This window comes from Micropterus dolomieu, linkage group LG13 (genome assembly GCF_021292245.1).
Source record: "Micropterus dolomieu isolate WLL.071019.BEF.003 ecotype Adirondacks linkage group LG13, ASM2129224v1, whole genome shotgun sequence".
In the NCBI taxonomy this organism is placed as follows: Eukaryota; Metazoa; Chordata; class Actinopteri; order Centrarchiformes; family Centrarchidae; genus Micropterus; species Micropterus dolomieu.
In genome coordinates this window covers 8795349-8808642 of record NC_060162.1, presented here as the reverse complement: position 1 = coordinate 8808642, position 13294 = coordinate 8795349, and the positions used below count along the sequence as shown (strand labels likewise).

Here is a 13294-nt window from a genome sequence, read left to right as displayed (position 1 = left end):
AAATTAAACTGCATAAGGCTATGTCCCTTGCCCTTGGTGATGTTTCATACATAGCCTACAACAAATGTTGTATAGATTTATTAGATTTTATTATTCATAAAGTGAAATATTTCAGGCCTTTTTTTGTTTTAATGGGCTACACCACCCACATCTCAAAATATTAGAATAAAGAATGTATAATACAGAAATGTCGACCTGTGAAGAGCCTTTAATCTCTCATTATGGATAGGTACACACAACCACAATCATGGGGAAGACTTCTGACTTGACAGTTGTCCAGAAGACACTCACTGAACCCTCCACAAGAAGAGTAAGCCACAGAAAGTCAATGCTGAAAGGGCTGGCTGTTCGCAGAGTGCTGTATCAAATTATATTTATGGAAACTTTACTGGAAGTTTAAAGTGTTAAAGGTTAAGCAGAACTTTCCCACAATATTCTAATTTTCGGGGCTGCCCCTGTATACGCTATTCATCTTCTTAGGTGTTATAGGCTACTGTCCACTATACCAAGCCAGTGTTATGTATGTTAGAGTGAACAGCTGTGGAATTGTTTTCTATTTTCTCTGTGTATTCCAGTCTCTGTGAATCTGATTTTCTAGGCTGAGACAAGGCTCCTCTGTAGGAAAAAATATGCGCCACTGCCACAGTTAATGTAATTGTTCATGCACTTCTCTGCTCTAGGCGAGACGCTCCAAACTGCCTCTGGCCCAGTTGAATGTCAGAGTACTCCTTTGTTTAATTTCTACTTTAATAAATACCAAAAGTCAATTGTTTGATGTAACTTTATTGTTGTATAGTAATGCATAAGTAATAATAATAATGTCACACTGACAGGGTCATTCCGCTGCCACTGCAGTGAGTACAATTTACATTTGATACTAAAAATACATTTTGCTGCTAATACTTAGTACTTCTACTTAAGCAGGGTTCTGAATCCAGTACTTTTACTTTGCTACTGTTGACTTTTTCTAAATACTTTTCTCCACCACTTGGAGACACGTGTACAACCTATAGGCTGTATCCATCCTTCTCACAGTTGACATGGGGGCTCATTTAATCGACGTACACTAACACGTCACTTCCGTAAACTGGGATTTCTTCTTTCTCCCCCCACCACTGAATAAAACATTTGATATTTGCAAAAATCTCTATCTATATATTTGAATAAACGTTTATTTTACATTGCTGTTGCACATTCAAGATAAAGGTACATAACTAACAGGATCAAATGTAGGAAAATAAAACAGCGGACATGATTTTTCGGGCTGACGTCTCCGTGTTGTCTCCTCCTTCCCCAGGTCTGCGCCGCGCTCTCCGTGCCGTGGATGGGAGGAGGGAGTTGTTTGGGGATGGTGGGGCCGGCGTATCGCGTCTCTCGGCTCGGGTTTTCGGTATCTTGCTAGCACACAGTCGCCTGCCCGCATCCAAGATGGATTGTTTACAAGAAGAATGAAAAACAGCCATTATCATCGTGACAGCTCCTTCTGTTGGTAAATATGAGTCCTTCATAACAAAGTGTTGTCATCGCTGCAGCCAGGAGATGATTTCTGAGCTAAGGCCTTTCACTTTGCAGAGCTGTTACATTTTGTATGTACATATGGGGGTTATTGTGAAAAGGTGGCCTAAACAACGCTATAGATATTTAACTTATCTTTCAGTTTATCAGCCAGAGACGAGGTGCGTGTGATTTCTGTGGCTTCGGATCGTGTTGTTGTGTTAAGATGACAAAGCTAGCTTTAGCTAACAGCTTGTCATCTGAATTACCACAGTTTTGTTATTATTGCCTTGTCAAACTAGCAGACGTCCCCCCCGAAGAGAGTGAGTAGCTATGGCTGAAGACATTTGTCCTCACCTGGACTCCATAGGAGAGGTCACCAAGGAGGACCTCCTCCAGAAATCCAAGGTGGGTTTTTCATTCATTCACTATAAATATGTCAAAGATGCCCAATCCAGGTCATTGGCAGAGTGTGCCATGGCCTACACACCCCTTAAGGTCATTACATGTTCAGCCTTAAAATTACCACGTGATCTGGAATATATTCTGTCTTTATTGTGTGTCTACAGTGAAAAGCATCACTGGTTCTCACCCATCCATCTTTTGGATAAGATGTTAAACCGAGGTCCAGACTCACTGTGGTCATTAAAGATCCTATGACACGTAGGGGGTTCCCCAGGGTCCTAGCAAAACAAATCCCTAATCTGACCTTCTCCATTTGGCCATCTAATCATCCCCCAGAGTGATTGGCTCTATGTTTTCTACCCTCTCCACCTCAAGCTGATGTGTGGTGAGTGTCTGGCACAAATGGCTGCCTTGCATCCCCAGGTGGGTGCCACACATTGGTGGTGGTTGAGGGTAGTGCCCCTCCCCTTCACTCTGAAGTGCTTTATCTTAGTGCTGTGAGTGACTAAGATAAAGCCCTATCTAAATCTAATCCATTATCATTATTATTATTATTATTAACCAAAATGTTATGTAATATTTTATTCATGTTCTCCTGCTCTTTCTACAGGGAACTTGCCAGTCTTGTGGAGCAGGGGGCCCAAACCTGTGGGCCTGTCTGCAGGTAGGGTCAGGGCTTGAATCCTTGCCTTTTCAAGGGTAATTGCCGGTTTAGCTTGTGTGCCTTGTCACATAAATGATGAGTATTGCGAGCGCAACTACAGCTGCATTTGCAAATAAAAGAATGCCAGGTGAATGCTTAATAATTAATGATGATGTTTTAGACTTAAATGTAATTACAAATGCAGTAGCTCTCAAACTCACGCATGCATGTAAGTACACAAAATGGGCAGTTCCAGCTGTGATTTTATAGTCCTATTGACGTTTGACATTCTAGGATGAAATTAATTTATAGATTAAGCTATTTTAGATACAGACAGATAAGTAGATAATGTGAAAGATATAAGCGAGGGTTCAGTCGCTGTAAGATCGTGTCTAATACAGTGTCTCTGCTTTGTAGAATGACTGCCCATATGTTGGCTGTGGAGAGTCCTTCTCTGATCACAGCACCCTGCACGCACAGGTAAAACCTTCTCACACTAATATACCTGCCAGCTTTTACTCGTCTTCTCATCAGTTTACGTCCATGGTGGACGGTGACGAGTCCCTTGAGTGATTGCGAGTATGTTTCCTTTAGGCTAAGACGCACAACCTGACTGTGAACCTGACGACGTTCAGGATCTGGTGTTATGTGTGTGAGCGAGAGGTGTTTTTGGAGCACAGGCCAGCCCTGGTGCCTGTACCTGTTGTACCCCAACACTGTAAAGCCACAGAGCAGGTACGACTCTTCTCCAACAGGGTCACACCTCCTTATTGGTCTCTGTCCCTTCCCACTTGATGAATTGATGGAGGGCTAGTGATGCTATTTCAAAGCCTGCTTCTTTACTCACTCGACATATTTATAGTGTCTATTAATTATTCGCCAGGAAGCAGCGCCTCAGCCAGTAGGTCAACCTCTAAAAGCCGTACCAATTGCTGTGGCAGAAGAAGAAAGTTCAGAGTCGGAGGAGGATGAGCTTAAACCCAGAGGTACACAAAGTCTTCTGTCAACATTGTGTCTCCTAAACAACAATTCACTTGAAGCTCCTTAAATCAGACTCGTTTGCGGTGGTTGTTAATGGGACAAATTTGTCACTGGTTTTAAGAAAATCTTTCAGAATCAATTCCAAAAATCTTTTCATTGTTGGATTCTTGTAAGTACTCATAATATTAGGTCATCGCTGCCATATTTAATACATAAGAATAGTTACTAGTCCTGTTTCTTTTAATCCAGACTTGCATTGATAATTAACCCTTAATGGTGCCCTCTTCAATAGACTTGTTCTAAAAATAAATGTGCGTTAACATCTAAATTGCATAGTTTGGACACCTTTGGTACAATATACATACAAGAACGTGTTCTCCTCTTGTTTGTAGGCTTGACAGGAATGAAGAACATTGGCAACTCCTGCTACATGAACGCAGCTCTGCAAGCCTTATCCAACTGGTGAGGTCAATTCTTCTCGTTACATTTGCGATGTGTCTCTTTTTCCTATGTTAAGACATTTTCCCTAAATTAAACAGTTGTGTTGATGTAATGTTTTTCCTCTCTTCTCTCACCAGTCCCCCTCTCACTCAGTTCTTCCTGGACTGCAGTGGATTGGTTCGGACCGATAAGAAACCTGCTCTCTGTAAGAGCTACCAGAAACTCATCTCAGAGCTCTGGCATAAAAAACGGTAATAAACACATAAACGTGACATAAAACTGCTTTAGACAAGTGACACAATGAAACTATACATTGTATGTAAAAATGAGAAGTTTATGTACGAATTAATCATTTACACTATGTTAAACTAACTGTCATGGCGGCTACCCTCCCAGGCCCAGCTATGTCGTCCCTACCAGTCTGTCTCATGGCATCAAACTAGTAAATCCCATGTTTCGTGGTTACGCTCAGCAGGTAGGGGCAAGCACCCAGCAGGTAACTACACCTGGCATCACTCAACAGCTTGACATTGTCTTGTGAACCCCTATGTATTTTTCTAACGCGTTCCCTAAAAATGACTAAAGTTATTTTTGCTATTTTAAATACATTTGTTTATAATGTTCTAAGGGATAGTCCAGTTTCGGGGAATTTTTAGTATTTTCCTTACATCCCCACAACCAGACAAAGTCGTAGTTTCCTTTTTTGTCTCTCTGTTGAGAACAGTGGAGATGAACTGTAGGAGAGCATAAATATAATCTTATTTATTTAGTAGTCATAACATTAACAACTTTGTAATCACTTAAACTACAATGTGTTAGTCTAGTTAGAATAGTTTGACATTTAGCGAAATGTGCTTTTTCACTTTCTGGCAGAGAAGCAGTTAGCTTAGCTTAGCATAAAGAGAGGAACCAGCTAGCCACAAAGTGTAATTGTAATTTTATACTTGTAAGGTAAGATGTAAGGTCTTAATTAGTGAGCTTTAGAGGTCCTGGTAGGTGGAAACCGTTACATTTGGTCTTTATGCTATGCTAAGCTGACCATTGTCCTAGCTCTAGCTTTTATACATTGCATACAAATATCAGAGTGGCCTTGATCTCATGTGACTCTTGTCAAGAAAACAAATAAGTGTATTTCCCCAAATGTTGAACTATTCCTTTAATTTTAAGAGAGGCTCCTTGATCCAGTAGACATCCAGTATATGAGCTAAGATAGGCTAAACTCTCAACATACCTTCAAAATGCATACAGACACATAAAAAAACGCATCTGTGACTTTGTCTGACTCTGAGGAAGTAAGAAACACTCAATTGCCCCTTTTAAAATACACAAACAAATGAACATCTTAAATCAAACCTTTGAGTTGTATTTGAGGTGCGTTTTAGTCTGAGTCTTTGTAAGAAACTGCATTACCTGTGTAATCTGGTTTAAAAATGTTTCTTGGTTGATTTAGGTTTAGAACATGTTTGACTGGAAATATCTATTTTTGTTTAACTGTGATTGCCATGGAAAAAAAGTTGAGAATGATAATGAATTTTGCCTGTATGATTAGGGTATACGTTATCCATGTACAGCTTCTCACCAATATACAAAATGCTTTCTTGTTGTAAAGAAGACATACACCATTGCTCACACATTTCTATTTCCATCTTCTTGTTTTGAAATAGTCAGGTTTACAGACATTTATTTGTTACCTATTTAACACATATAACTCCTGTCTCTGTGTATATAGCCATATTCATGCGTCTTCATTTTGAGTGACTGTTATGTGCTTTTCTTGCTACAGGACACTCAGGAGTTCCTGCGCTGTCTGATGGACCAGTTGCACGAGGAGCTGAAGGAGCCTCTGACAGAGTGCAGCATGAGCGGGGAGGGGAGTGATGGTGAGGAGATAAGAGATGGAGACCGCTCCCCGTCTGAGGATGAATTCCTATCCTGCGACTCTGGCTCCAGCAGTGACCGGGGGGAGGGAGGGGGAGCGGGTGACAGCGAGCTGCTGCTGCAGGATGAGTGTGACGGGGTCAGGTCACCGGCAGCGGGGATGGTGGCTGTCAGTACCGGCGGGGTGATCTCGGAGAAGGAGAGGCTGAAAGAAAGGAGGGTGTCTGGCTCTCCCCTCCGTGGAGGCTCGCAAGAGATGGATGAGGATGCTGATGTGGATACCGCAGCTGTGGAAGGGGCTCCTGACAGGGGGGAGGAAGAGGAGTTGACGCCAACTCCAAACACTGAGGTCCAAAGCCAGGAGAACAACCAGTTATCTGACACTGGGCAAGGGCAAGCCCAGAGCAACAACACCTCAGGTATAAGGCCAGCATGATTATGAAAGTGGATGTTTCAGTTTTATATTAATAGCATATGGATCGTTTGTCTCTAAACTGTCAGTTTTGTTCATCCAACGTGCTGTTTTCTAGAGCCGGACAATGAAGCATCAATGAGCCAGCCCCAGTCCCAGTCCACTCCCTGTAGTCCCGTGCGAACCCTTCAGGATCTGCATCCTAAACTGTCCTCCAGTCCACCTCGCTCCAGCCCCCTCCGCTCTGCAGGACCCGCGTACTCTTTCAAAAAAGGTAAGGAGCGAAAGATTTCCAGACACCTTCATTTCCAGGGTCTCCTCTTGAGACCACACAGTCTAGGAATGACAACTTGTTCTTAAGCATCTCCTCCTTTTTAGCTAGGAGTAACTAGCGCCGCCAAGAGGTTGACATTTTTAGTGAAATCTGAAGTATTGGAGGGATTGTCATGAAATGTGGGACAGACTTGTATATCCCCCTCAGGATAAATTGTAAAAACTTTGGCGATGTCTTCACATTTAATCTAGTGCCACCATGAGTTCAAAATTATAATTTGTCCAATACGTTGATTTATGAGTAAATACTTGGAAAAGGTGCCTGTAGATACTTATTCTTGTTGAAATAAATTGACGGTGTTTTGGGAATGCTCACCCAAGTCTCATCCACACATGTGAACCAGTGTTTTTAAGCTTCTCCTCTGTACATATCCAGTGCCTTTCTCTCCACTTCCTCCGTGTGTACATTTGAGTGCAGCAGTCTTTAAAAGGGACCTCTGTATTAAGTCTCTACTGTTAAAACACAGCACTTTTTGAGCATCTTTCTATTATGAATGAGTGTACTCCTGTTGTTATCGTCTCCACTTTGTGATTTTTCGGGATGCACATTAAATAGTGGTGTGACAAGTCCCTGGATTTTTGTAGTCCACAGAATTTTCTACACGTTGCACGGTGTTACTACAGGTGTTAAGATATTTAGAAATGTTTTAGATGACTAATTAACAACACTGAAATGAATGCAAACATTCTTTGGCATGCTTTTCCCTCATCCACACACAGGATTCTGGTGCTTTGTTAGACCTAGTCTACATATTAACATGCAACAATATTAAGTTTGTCCACTAATATCCTTCTTACCCTCATAATTCTTCCAGCTCAGCTGCTGCTCAGTTGCAGGAAGAAGAAACAATCTCACTATCGCAGCGTGATCTCTGACATCTTTGATGGCTCTATCCTCAGTCTGGTGCAGTGTTTAACCTGCGACAGGGTGAGCTGTGCTTCACATATTTAAACACCAGGGGGAGCTATATATTAAGTCAGAAAAAACATCTGTATTTACTAAGTTATATATTTTTGTCTTAAGTATTATAAAGAGTATTTTATATGATTAGAATTAATACACAATGCATCTGTGGTATTCTTAATTGAAAAATCTGATTTTTCATTTGTATTGTTCGCAATGCTTTTTATTATTTTAGATGATTTACTTAAATCCATAATCACTCATACACCACACTCTGACTTGTTAAGATAATGATTTATTTCACAGCTCATGGAGAAAAGCTCTACTCTTACTGATAGGCATGATAGGCATGGTGTGCAAACAAATTCTCTGAATGTGTGACAGGTCTCTACTACAGTGGAAACATTTCAAGACCTGTCCCTTCCTATTCCTGGTAAAGAGGACTTGGCCAAGCTCCACTCCTCCATACATCAGAACCTTCCAGTCAAGACCGGTGTGTGTCCCGACAATTACAGCTCGCAGGGCTGGATCTCCTACATCATGGACTCCATTCGACGGTCAGTGGGCCGTGCTTAACTGTCAACTTAAGAGGAGAGGAAGAAGTCAGCGAGTTCATTAGAATCTAATTGCGCACTAAAATGCTGATGTCGCTGATGTGATCTAATGAGGCAAGTTTCTGTTTAGAGGTTTCCATTTGACTTGACTTCAACGATGATGAAGCTTCTGAGACAAGTGGTACATGGCAATTTATTTCCACTGAAGTCATTTACACTGCATGCGCTGGTGGAGTCTACATTAGATGTAGGTTAGGGCATGTAGGTATCAGAGAGAGAGAGAGAGATGTTGCAGTTTTAAGGACTTTGGAGGATTTTGGAGACAACAACATATATCTTCTCCACTCTACTCTGCTCTGTCAGGCGCCCTGGGCACAGAGCATATTTATTGACCTTGTTGTAGTGGGAAGTGACTCAAGACGACCATCTGAGGAGCAAGTCTTTCATGAGACTGTGGTGATCAGGTGTATTTAAGCTGAAAGTTGCCCTTGCAACTTACTGCCCTCAATGATAAGGAGCTAATATCGCTCCAGGCAGGATTGCTTGTAGGGTTATTTAAACATTGCAAGTTCCTGACCCACCTGAAGGTCATTTTTGTCAGCATGATCACTTCAGGTTACAGAATAAAGAGGCCTGTGGCTGTATGTGGTTGTAATGATTGTGTCTCTGAACAGGTTCGTAGTCTCATGTATCCCCAGTTGGTTTTGGGGGCCCATGGTGACCCTAGAGGACTGCCTCGCTGCATTTTTTGCTGCAGATGAACTCAAAGGTAAACAATACTGCACTGTGGTATTCTGCCATAACACTCAAGTGTAAATGTATGCCTTGTATTTACATTAACATTCATTCTCTCCCCAGGGGACAACATGTACAGCTGTGAGAGATGTAAAAAGTGAGTAAAAAAAAAAAAAACGAAGTAAATCCAGGTGGAGACATGAACTGAAGAAATTCTTCTTTAATGAGTAGTTTTACAAGTCACATGCTTAAAAACAAATCATTTAAACAAGGATATTTTTCATTTAGATCTTTTACACAGTATTTTGTTTTCTACAGGTTGAGAAATGGTGTCAAATATTGCAAAGTACTTAGACTTCCAGAGGTACACATATTTTTTTTTTTTTTTTTAAATGTAATCTCTTACTTGCTGCAGATAACAAGATTATCTTTCAGATGGCCACATAAAGTTTTTGTTCTTAAACTGTTCTTGTGTAGATTCTGTGCATTCACCTGAAACGCTTCCGGCATGAGGTCATGTATTCGTTCAAGATTAGCAGCCATGTGTCCTTCCCATTGGAGGGCCTGGACATGCGACCTTTCCTGGCTAAAGAAAGCCCATCTCAAGTTACCACCTACGATCTGCTTTCAGTTATTTGTCACCATGGCACTGCAGGAAGTATGAGATGACTTCATTTCCTATAGATTACAGGCATTTCAGATGTTCTACAGTTGTTTTTACAATTTTATCTATGCAGAGTAATCACCTCACTTTTTGTCTTATGTTCTGCATTTTATGGTGCTCTTGAAGGTGGACACTACATAGCTTACTGTCAGAATGTGATCAATGGCCAGTGGTATGAGTTTGATGACCAGTATGTCACAGAAGTCCATGAGACTGTGGTGCAGAACGCAGAGGCCTATGTGTTGTTTTATAGGTAAGCACTTCAAGACTTTGTAAGGTCAACCGGTAATAAATGCTGATTTATTCAAAATGCTGCTACAGAGTGTATTTTTCCTGGATTTATGCAGGAAAAGTAGTGAGGAGTCGGTGAGAGAGAGGCAGAAGGTGGTGGCTCTGGCCAATATGAAGGAGCCAAGCCTGCTGCAGTTTTACATCTCCAGAGAATGGCTGAACAAGTTCAACACCTTCGCAGAACCAGGCCCCATCAGCAACCACACATTTCTTTGTCAACATGGAGGTTTGTAGTAAAATATTAATGTAAATAAATGTGTGTGGCCAAATTCCTGCCTTATCACACTCGCATAACAGACACACATTATCTTTTCCTACACTATTCAGCTGATTTACATCTGTTAAATGATGGAGGGTAGTGCTATCTAGATGTTAGCTTTTAAAACTAATAATTCTGGTTCTCAACCCAAAAACAAACATCAAAGCTGTATCAATAGCTCAAAAGTTCACAGTGTGATAAATATTAGTTAGACTTTTATGATAGTTGACTTGTTTACACGTCTCAGTTAAAAAAACAAAGCTTTATTGCTTTTGTGAGTTACAGGCCATTAATGTTCAAGAGGGTAGGGATTTTGTGTACAGTCCAGAAAAGGTCAGAGATTTCTTTTTTCTTCACCATATATTTTCTTTGTACAGGGATCCCTCCGAATAAATACCACTACATAGATGACCTGGTTGTGATTGTTCCCCAGAATGTGTGGGAGTACCTTTACAACAGGTAAATATGTGACACGGACATCATTTTTATGTGAATGACAGTATTCAGGTGAAAAGGAGACTCAAGTCAGTGTCCATTTTTTTCACCCACCGTGACCCTACTGGTCCAGTGTTCAGGTACTCTAGGGGATTTGAAACAAACATTTATATTAACCTTCAAGTTGACTAATGTGGGGATTTTTTTTGTTGGCTTTGTTATATCACCACCTTGGCGTCATAGATTGTGGAGGTTTGTGAACATAGCAGTGACGGACCTACAAAAATGATCACCGACTCCATAGTTCCCCTCAGTTCTGCACAGTGTTTTAGTGTCTTATTTAAATTTTTTATTAATTCAATTCAATTTTATTTATATAGCGCCAAATCACAACAACAGTTATCTCACAGCACTTTTCATAAAAGAGCAGGTCTAGACCGTACTCTGTGATGATATTTACAGAAGCTCAACAATTCCCACCAAGAGCAAGCACTAGGCGACAGAGGCAAGGAAAAACTTCCTTTTAAGAGGCAGAACCATGGCTCAGGGTGGGCGGCCATCTGCCTCGACCGGTTGGGGGTGAAGGAGAGAGCGAGAGAGAGAGAGAGAGCGAGAGAGAGAGAGAGGGCAAGAGAGAGAGAGAGAGAGGGAGGGGAGGGAGGCAGCCTACACAATATACACACAGAGGTACAGACAGTAAAGGTGATGTTGCTATGGACTAAATGAAAAATGGTACAGATATGTATAATAGTGTTAATGGTAACAGTCGTAATGTTAATGATTATAATAACAATAATAATAATAGGACTAGTTACAATAGTCGTTGCAGCAGAGGGTGTCGAGCAGGAACACGGGGGCAGCAGGTGACCCGCAGCCACAGATCCAGACTCCACAGCTCCAGAGCCAGAAACACCTGCAGGAAGTGATAGGAGGAGAGAGGAGAGGGACGAGAAAGCACAAGACTACAGGAAAGGGGAGAAGTTGTGTTAGTAACATGCAATAATGGGATGAGGTTGCATACAGAGGGAGAGAAAGTAGAGGAGAGAGGAGCTCAGTGCATCATGGGAAATCCCCCGGCAGTCTAGGCCTATAGCAGCATAACTAAGGGATGGTTCAGGACTCACCTGAGCCAGCCCTAACTATAAGCTTTATCAAAGAGGAAAGTCTTAAGCCTACTCTTAAATGTGGAGCTGGTGTCTGCCTCCTGAACCCAAACTGGAACCTGGTTCCACAGGAGAGGAGCTTGATAGCTGAACGCTCTGGCTCCTAGTCTACTTTTGGAGACTCTAGGAACCACAAGTAACCCTGCATTCTGGGAGCGCAGTGCTCTGGTGGGGTAGTAAGCTACTATGAGCTCTTTAAGGCCATCAGGCTTCCTTTGTGATGCAATATTCCAGACTCAAGTATTGAAGTTAGTCTCAGTAGATCATTTTCAAAATCCCAACACATTGTATAGCATATGGCTGGAAGAAATGACAAATTGTTTTACCTTTTTTTTTATTGATTTGCTTGATTCACTTGGTCCCTGCGATGGACTGGCGACCTGTCCAGGGTGTACCCCGCCTTTCGCCCAATGTCAGCTGGGATTGGCTCCAGCCCCCCGCGACCCTGTGTGCAGGATAAGCGGTTGACGATGGATGGATGATTCACTTGGGTCACATATTTAGATCAGACTATTAATAATTCCTGCTTAATCAGAAAGATTCAAGTCCCTGTGATAATATGACGTAGTGTAAAATTATCCCGTGATACTGTGTATATTTCCGTGAAGCCTTTAAAAATTTTAAGAAAAACAAAGTTTTCTGTGAGTGGTCCTAAACCTTGTACTGGTTCTGCTAGCAGCTGTTCCCAAACAGCTAACATTGAAATTTATTTTATAAATGCATAAAATGCTTACCTAGTAAGTTGAGAGAAGATCCACCTCAGTAAGTTTGTTTCTTTGACAGGTTCTGTCCTTACTGCTTTAAATATAATAAATATATCTAAATGCATTAATTATTAATCTTCACACACAAATCCTGCATAAGATCGCTGCAGTCAAAATGAATATGTCCAATGCAGATGTTTACACCTGGCCGTCCAGGTCTCCAAAAATAATAAATTAAATATGTATGTAGCCCATGTTGAAGAAATATTGTGAGCCAGGTTACGTAGACTGATGAGGACTTAACATAGCAATGTTTATTGAGACTCAGCCGAGGAGATATAGTGTCATCATCTAATGTCTAAACACAACAAATCTTTAGAATACTTGTCTGGGGATGTTTATCCTTCCTAGATCTACAGAGATTGGTTACGTGTCCAAATAAGGTTATTGTTCAACCCTCTATACATGTGTGAAGAGTCTATTGGTTATTGGTTCAAATCAAGACACATTGTGTGTCCGTCACATGCAACACTTTCAACATAGTGCCAGTCACTCAGTCTCATGTTTAGATTCCAATGCTACATCATATTGGAATATATTACTAATCTGTGGAGCTTTTTGTCATTTTGTTTGTTAAAAAACATGCTTTTAAACCTGGATAAACCTGGACTCAACGACAAAGTGAGCTGCCTCCTAAATATTTGAGCTGAATAGAACGTTTCTCAATTACTAGACTACGTGCTTAAGAACAATGAGATATTCAGCGATATGGATGAGAAGCAATTCCAGCAACCTGCTGGGAGTGAAATGTGAAAGTAAGAAAAAACTGCGGTATGTAGGTATTTGGAGGCGTTTGTTTACCTGCCAACTGTATGACCAATATGCAACTGTATGTCCAAAATAGTCAGTGCTGCTTCCTAGTGACCAAAGTTCACAATATCAAGTAAGACTGTGCGGCACGTTACAATGCAACCTATTGTAAACATGGTTTGATTAAA

At 41.2% G+C, this 13294-nt stretch overlaps 1 protein-coding gene across 4 annotated transcripts in view; it reads left to right on the top strand.

Annotated features, from left to right (window-relative positions):
• The first annotated feature begins 1072 nt into the window (after positions 1-1072).
• Positions 1073-13294, top strand: part of usp20 (ubiquitin specific peptidase 20) — a 28445-nt gene continuing 16223 nt past the window's right edge. The window contains exons 1-21 of one of the 4 annotated variants that reach the window (XM_046067090.1): positions 1073-1206; positions 1298-1489; positions 1800-1902; positions 2510-2563; positions 2960-3022; positions 3137-3277; positions 3426-3528; positions 3916-3985; positions 4102-4215; positions 4361-4439; positions 5748-6261; positions 6373-6528; positions 7403-7515; positions 7876-8048; positions 8720-8814; positions 8904-8937; positions 9099-9144; positions 9258-9438; positions 9571-9697; positions 9792-9961; positions 10372-10453. In XM_046067090.1, coding sequence (XP_045923046.1) covers positions 1828-1902; positions 2510-2563; positions 2960-3022; positions 3137-3277; positions 3426-3528; positions 3916-3985; positions 4102-4215; positions 4361-4439; positions 5748-6261; positions 6373-6528; positions 7403-7515; positions 7876-8048; positions 8720-8814; positions 8904-8937; positions 9099-9144; positions 9258-9438; positions 9571-9697; positions 9792-9961; positions 10372-10453 — 2390 coding nt within the window. In that variant the 5' untranslated portion in view covers positions 1073-1206; positions 1298-1489; positions 1800-1827. Of the gene's footprint in view, positions 1207-1297; positions 1490-1768; positions 1903-2509; positions 2564-2959; positions 3023-3136; positions 3278-3425; positions 3529-3915; positions 3986-4101; positions 4216-4360; positions 4461-5747; positions 6262-6372; positions 6529-7402; positions 7516-7875; positions 8049-8719; positions 8815-8903; positions 8938-9098; positions 9145-9257; positions 9439-9570; positions 9698-9791; positions 9962-10371; positions 10454-13294 lie in introns of all 4 variants that reach the window. The other 3 variants (XM_046067087.1, XM_046067088.1, XM_046067089.1) reach the window with 3 other exon arrangements.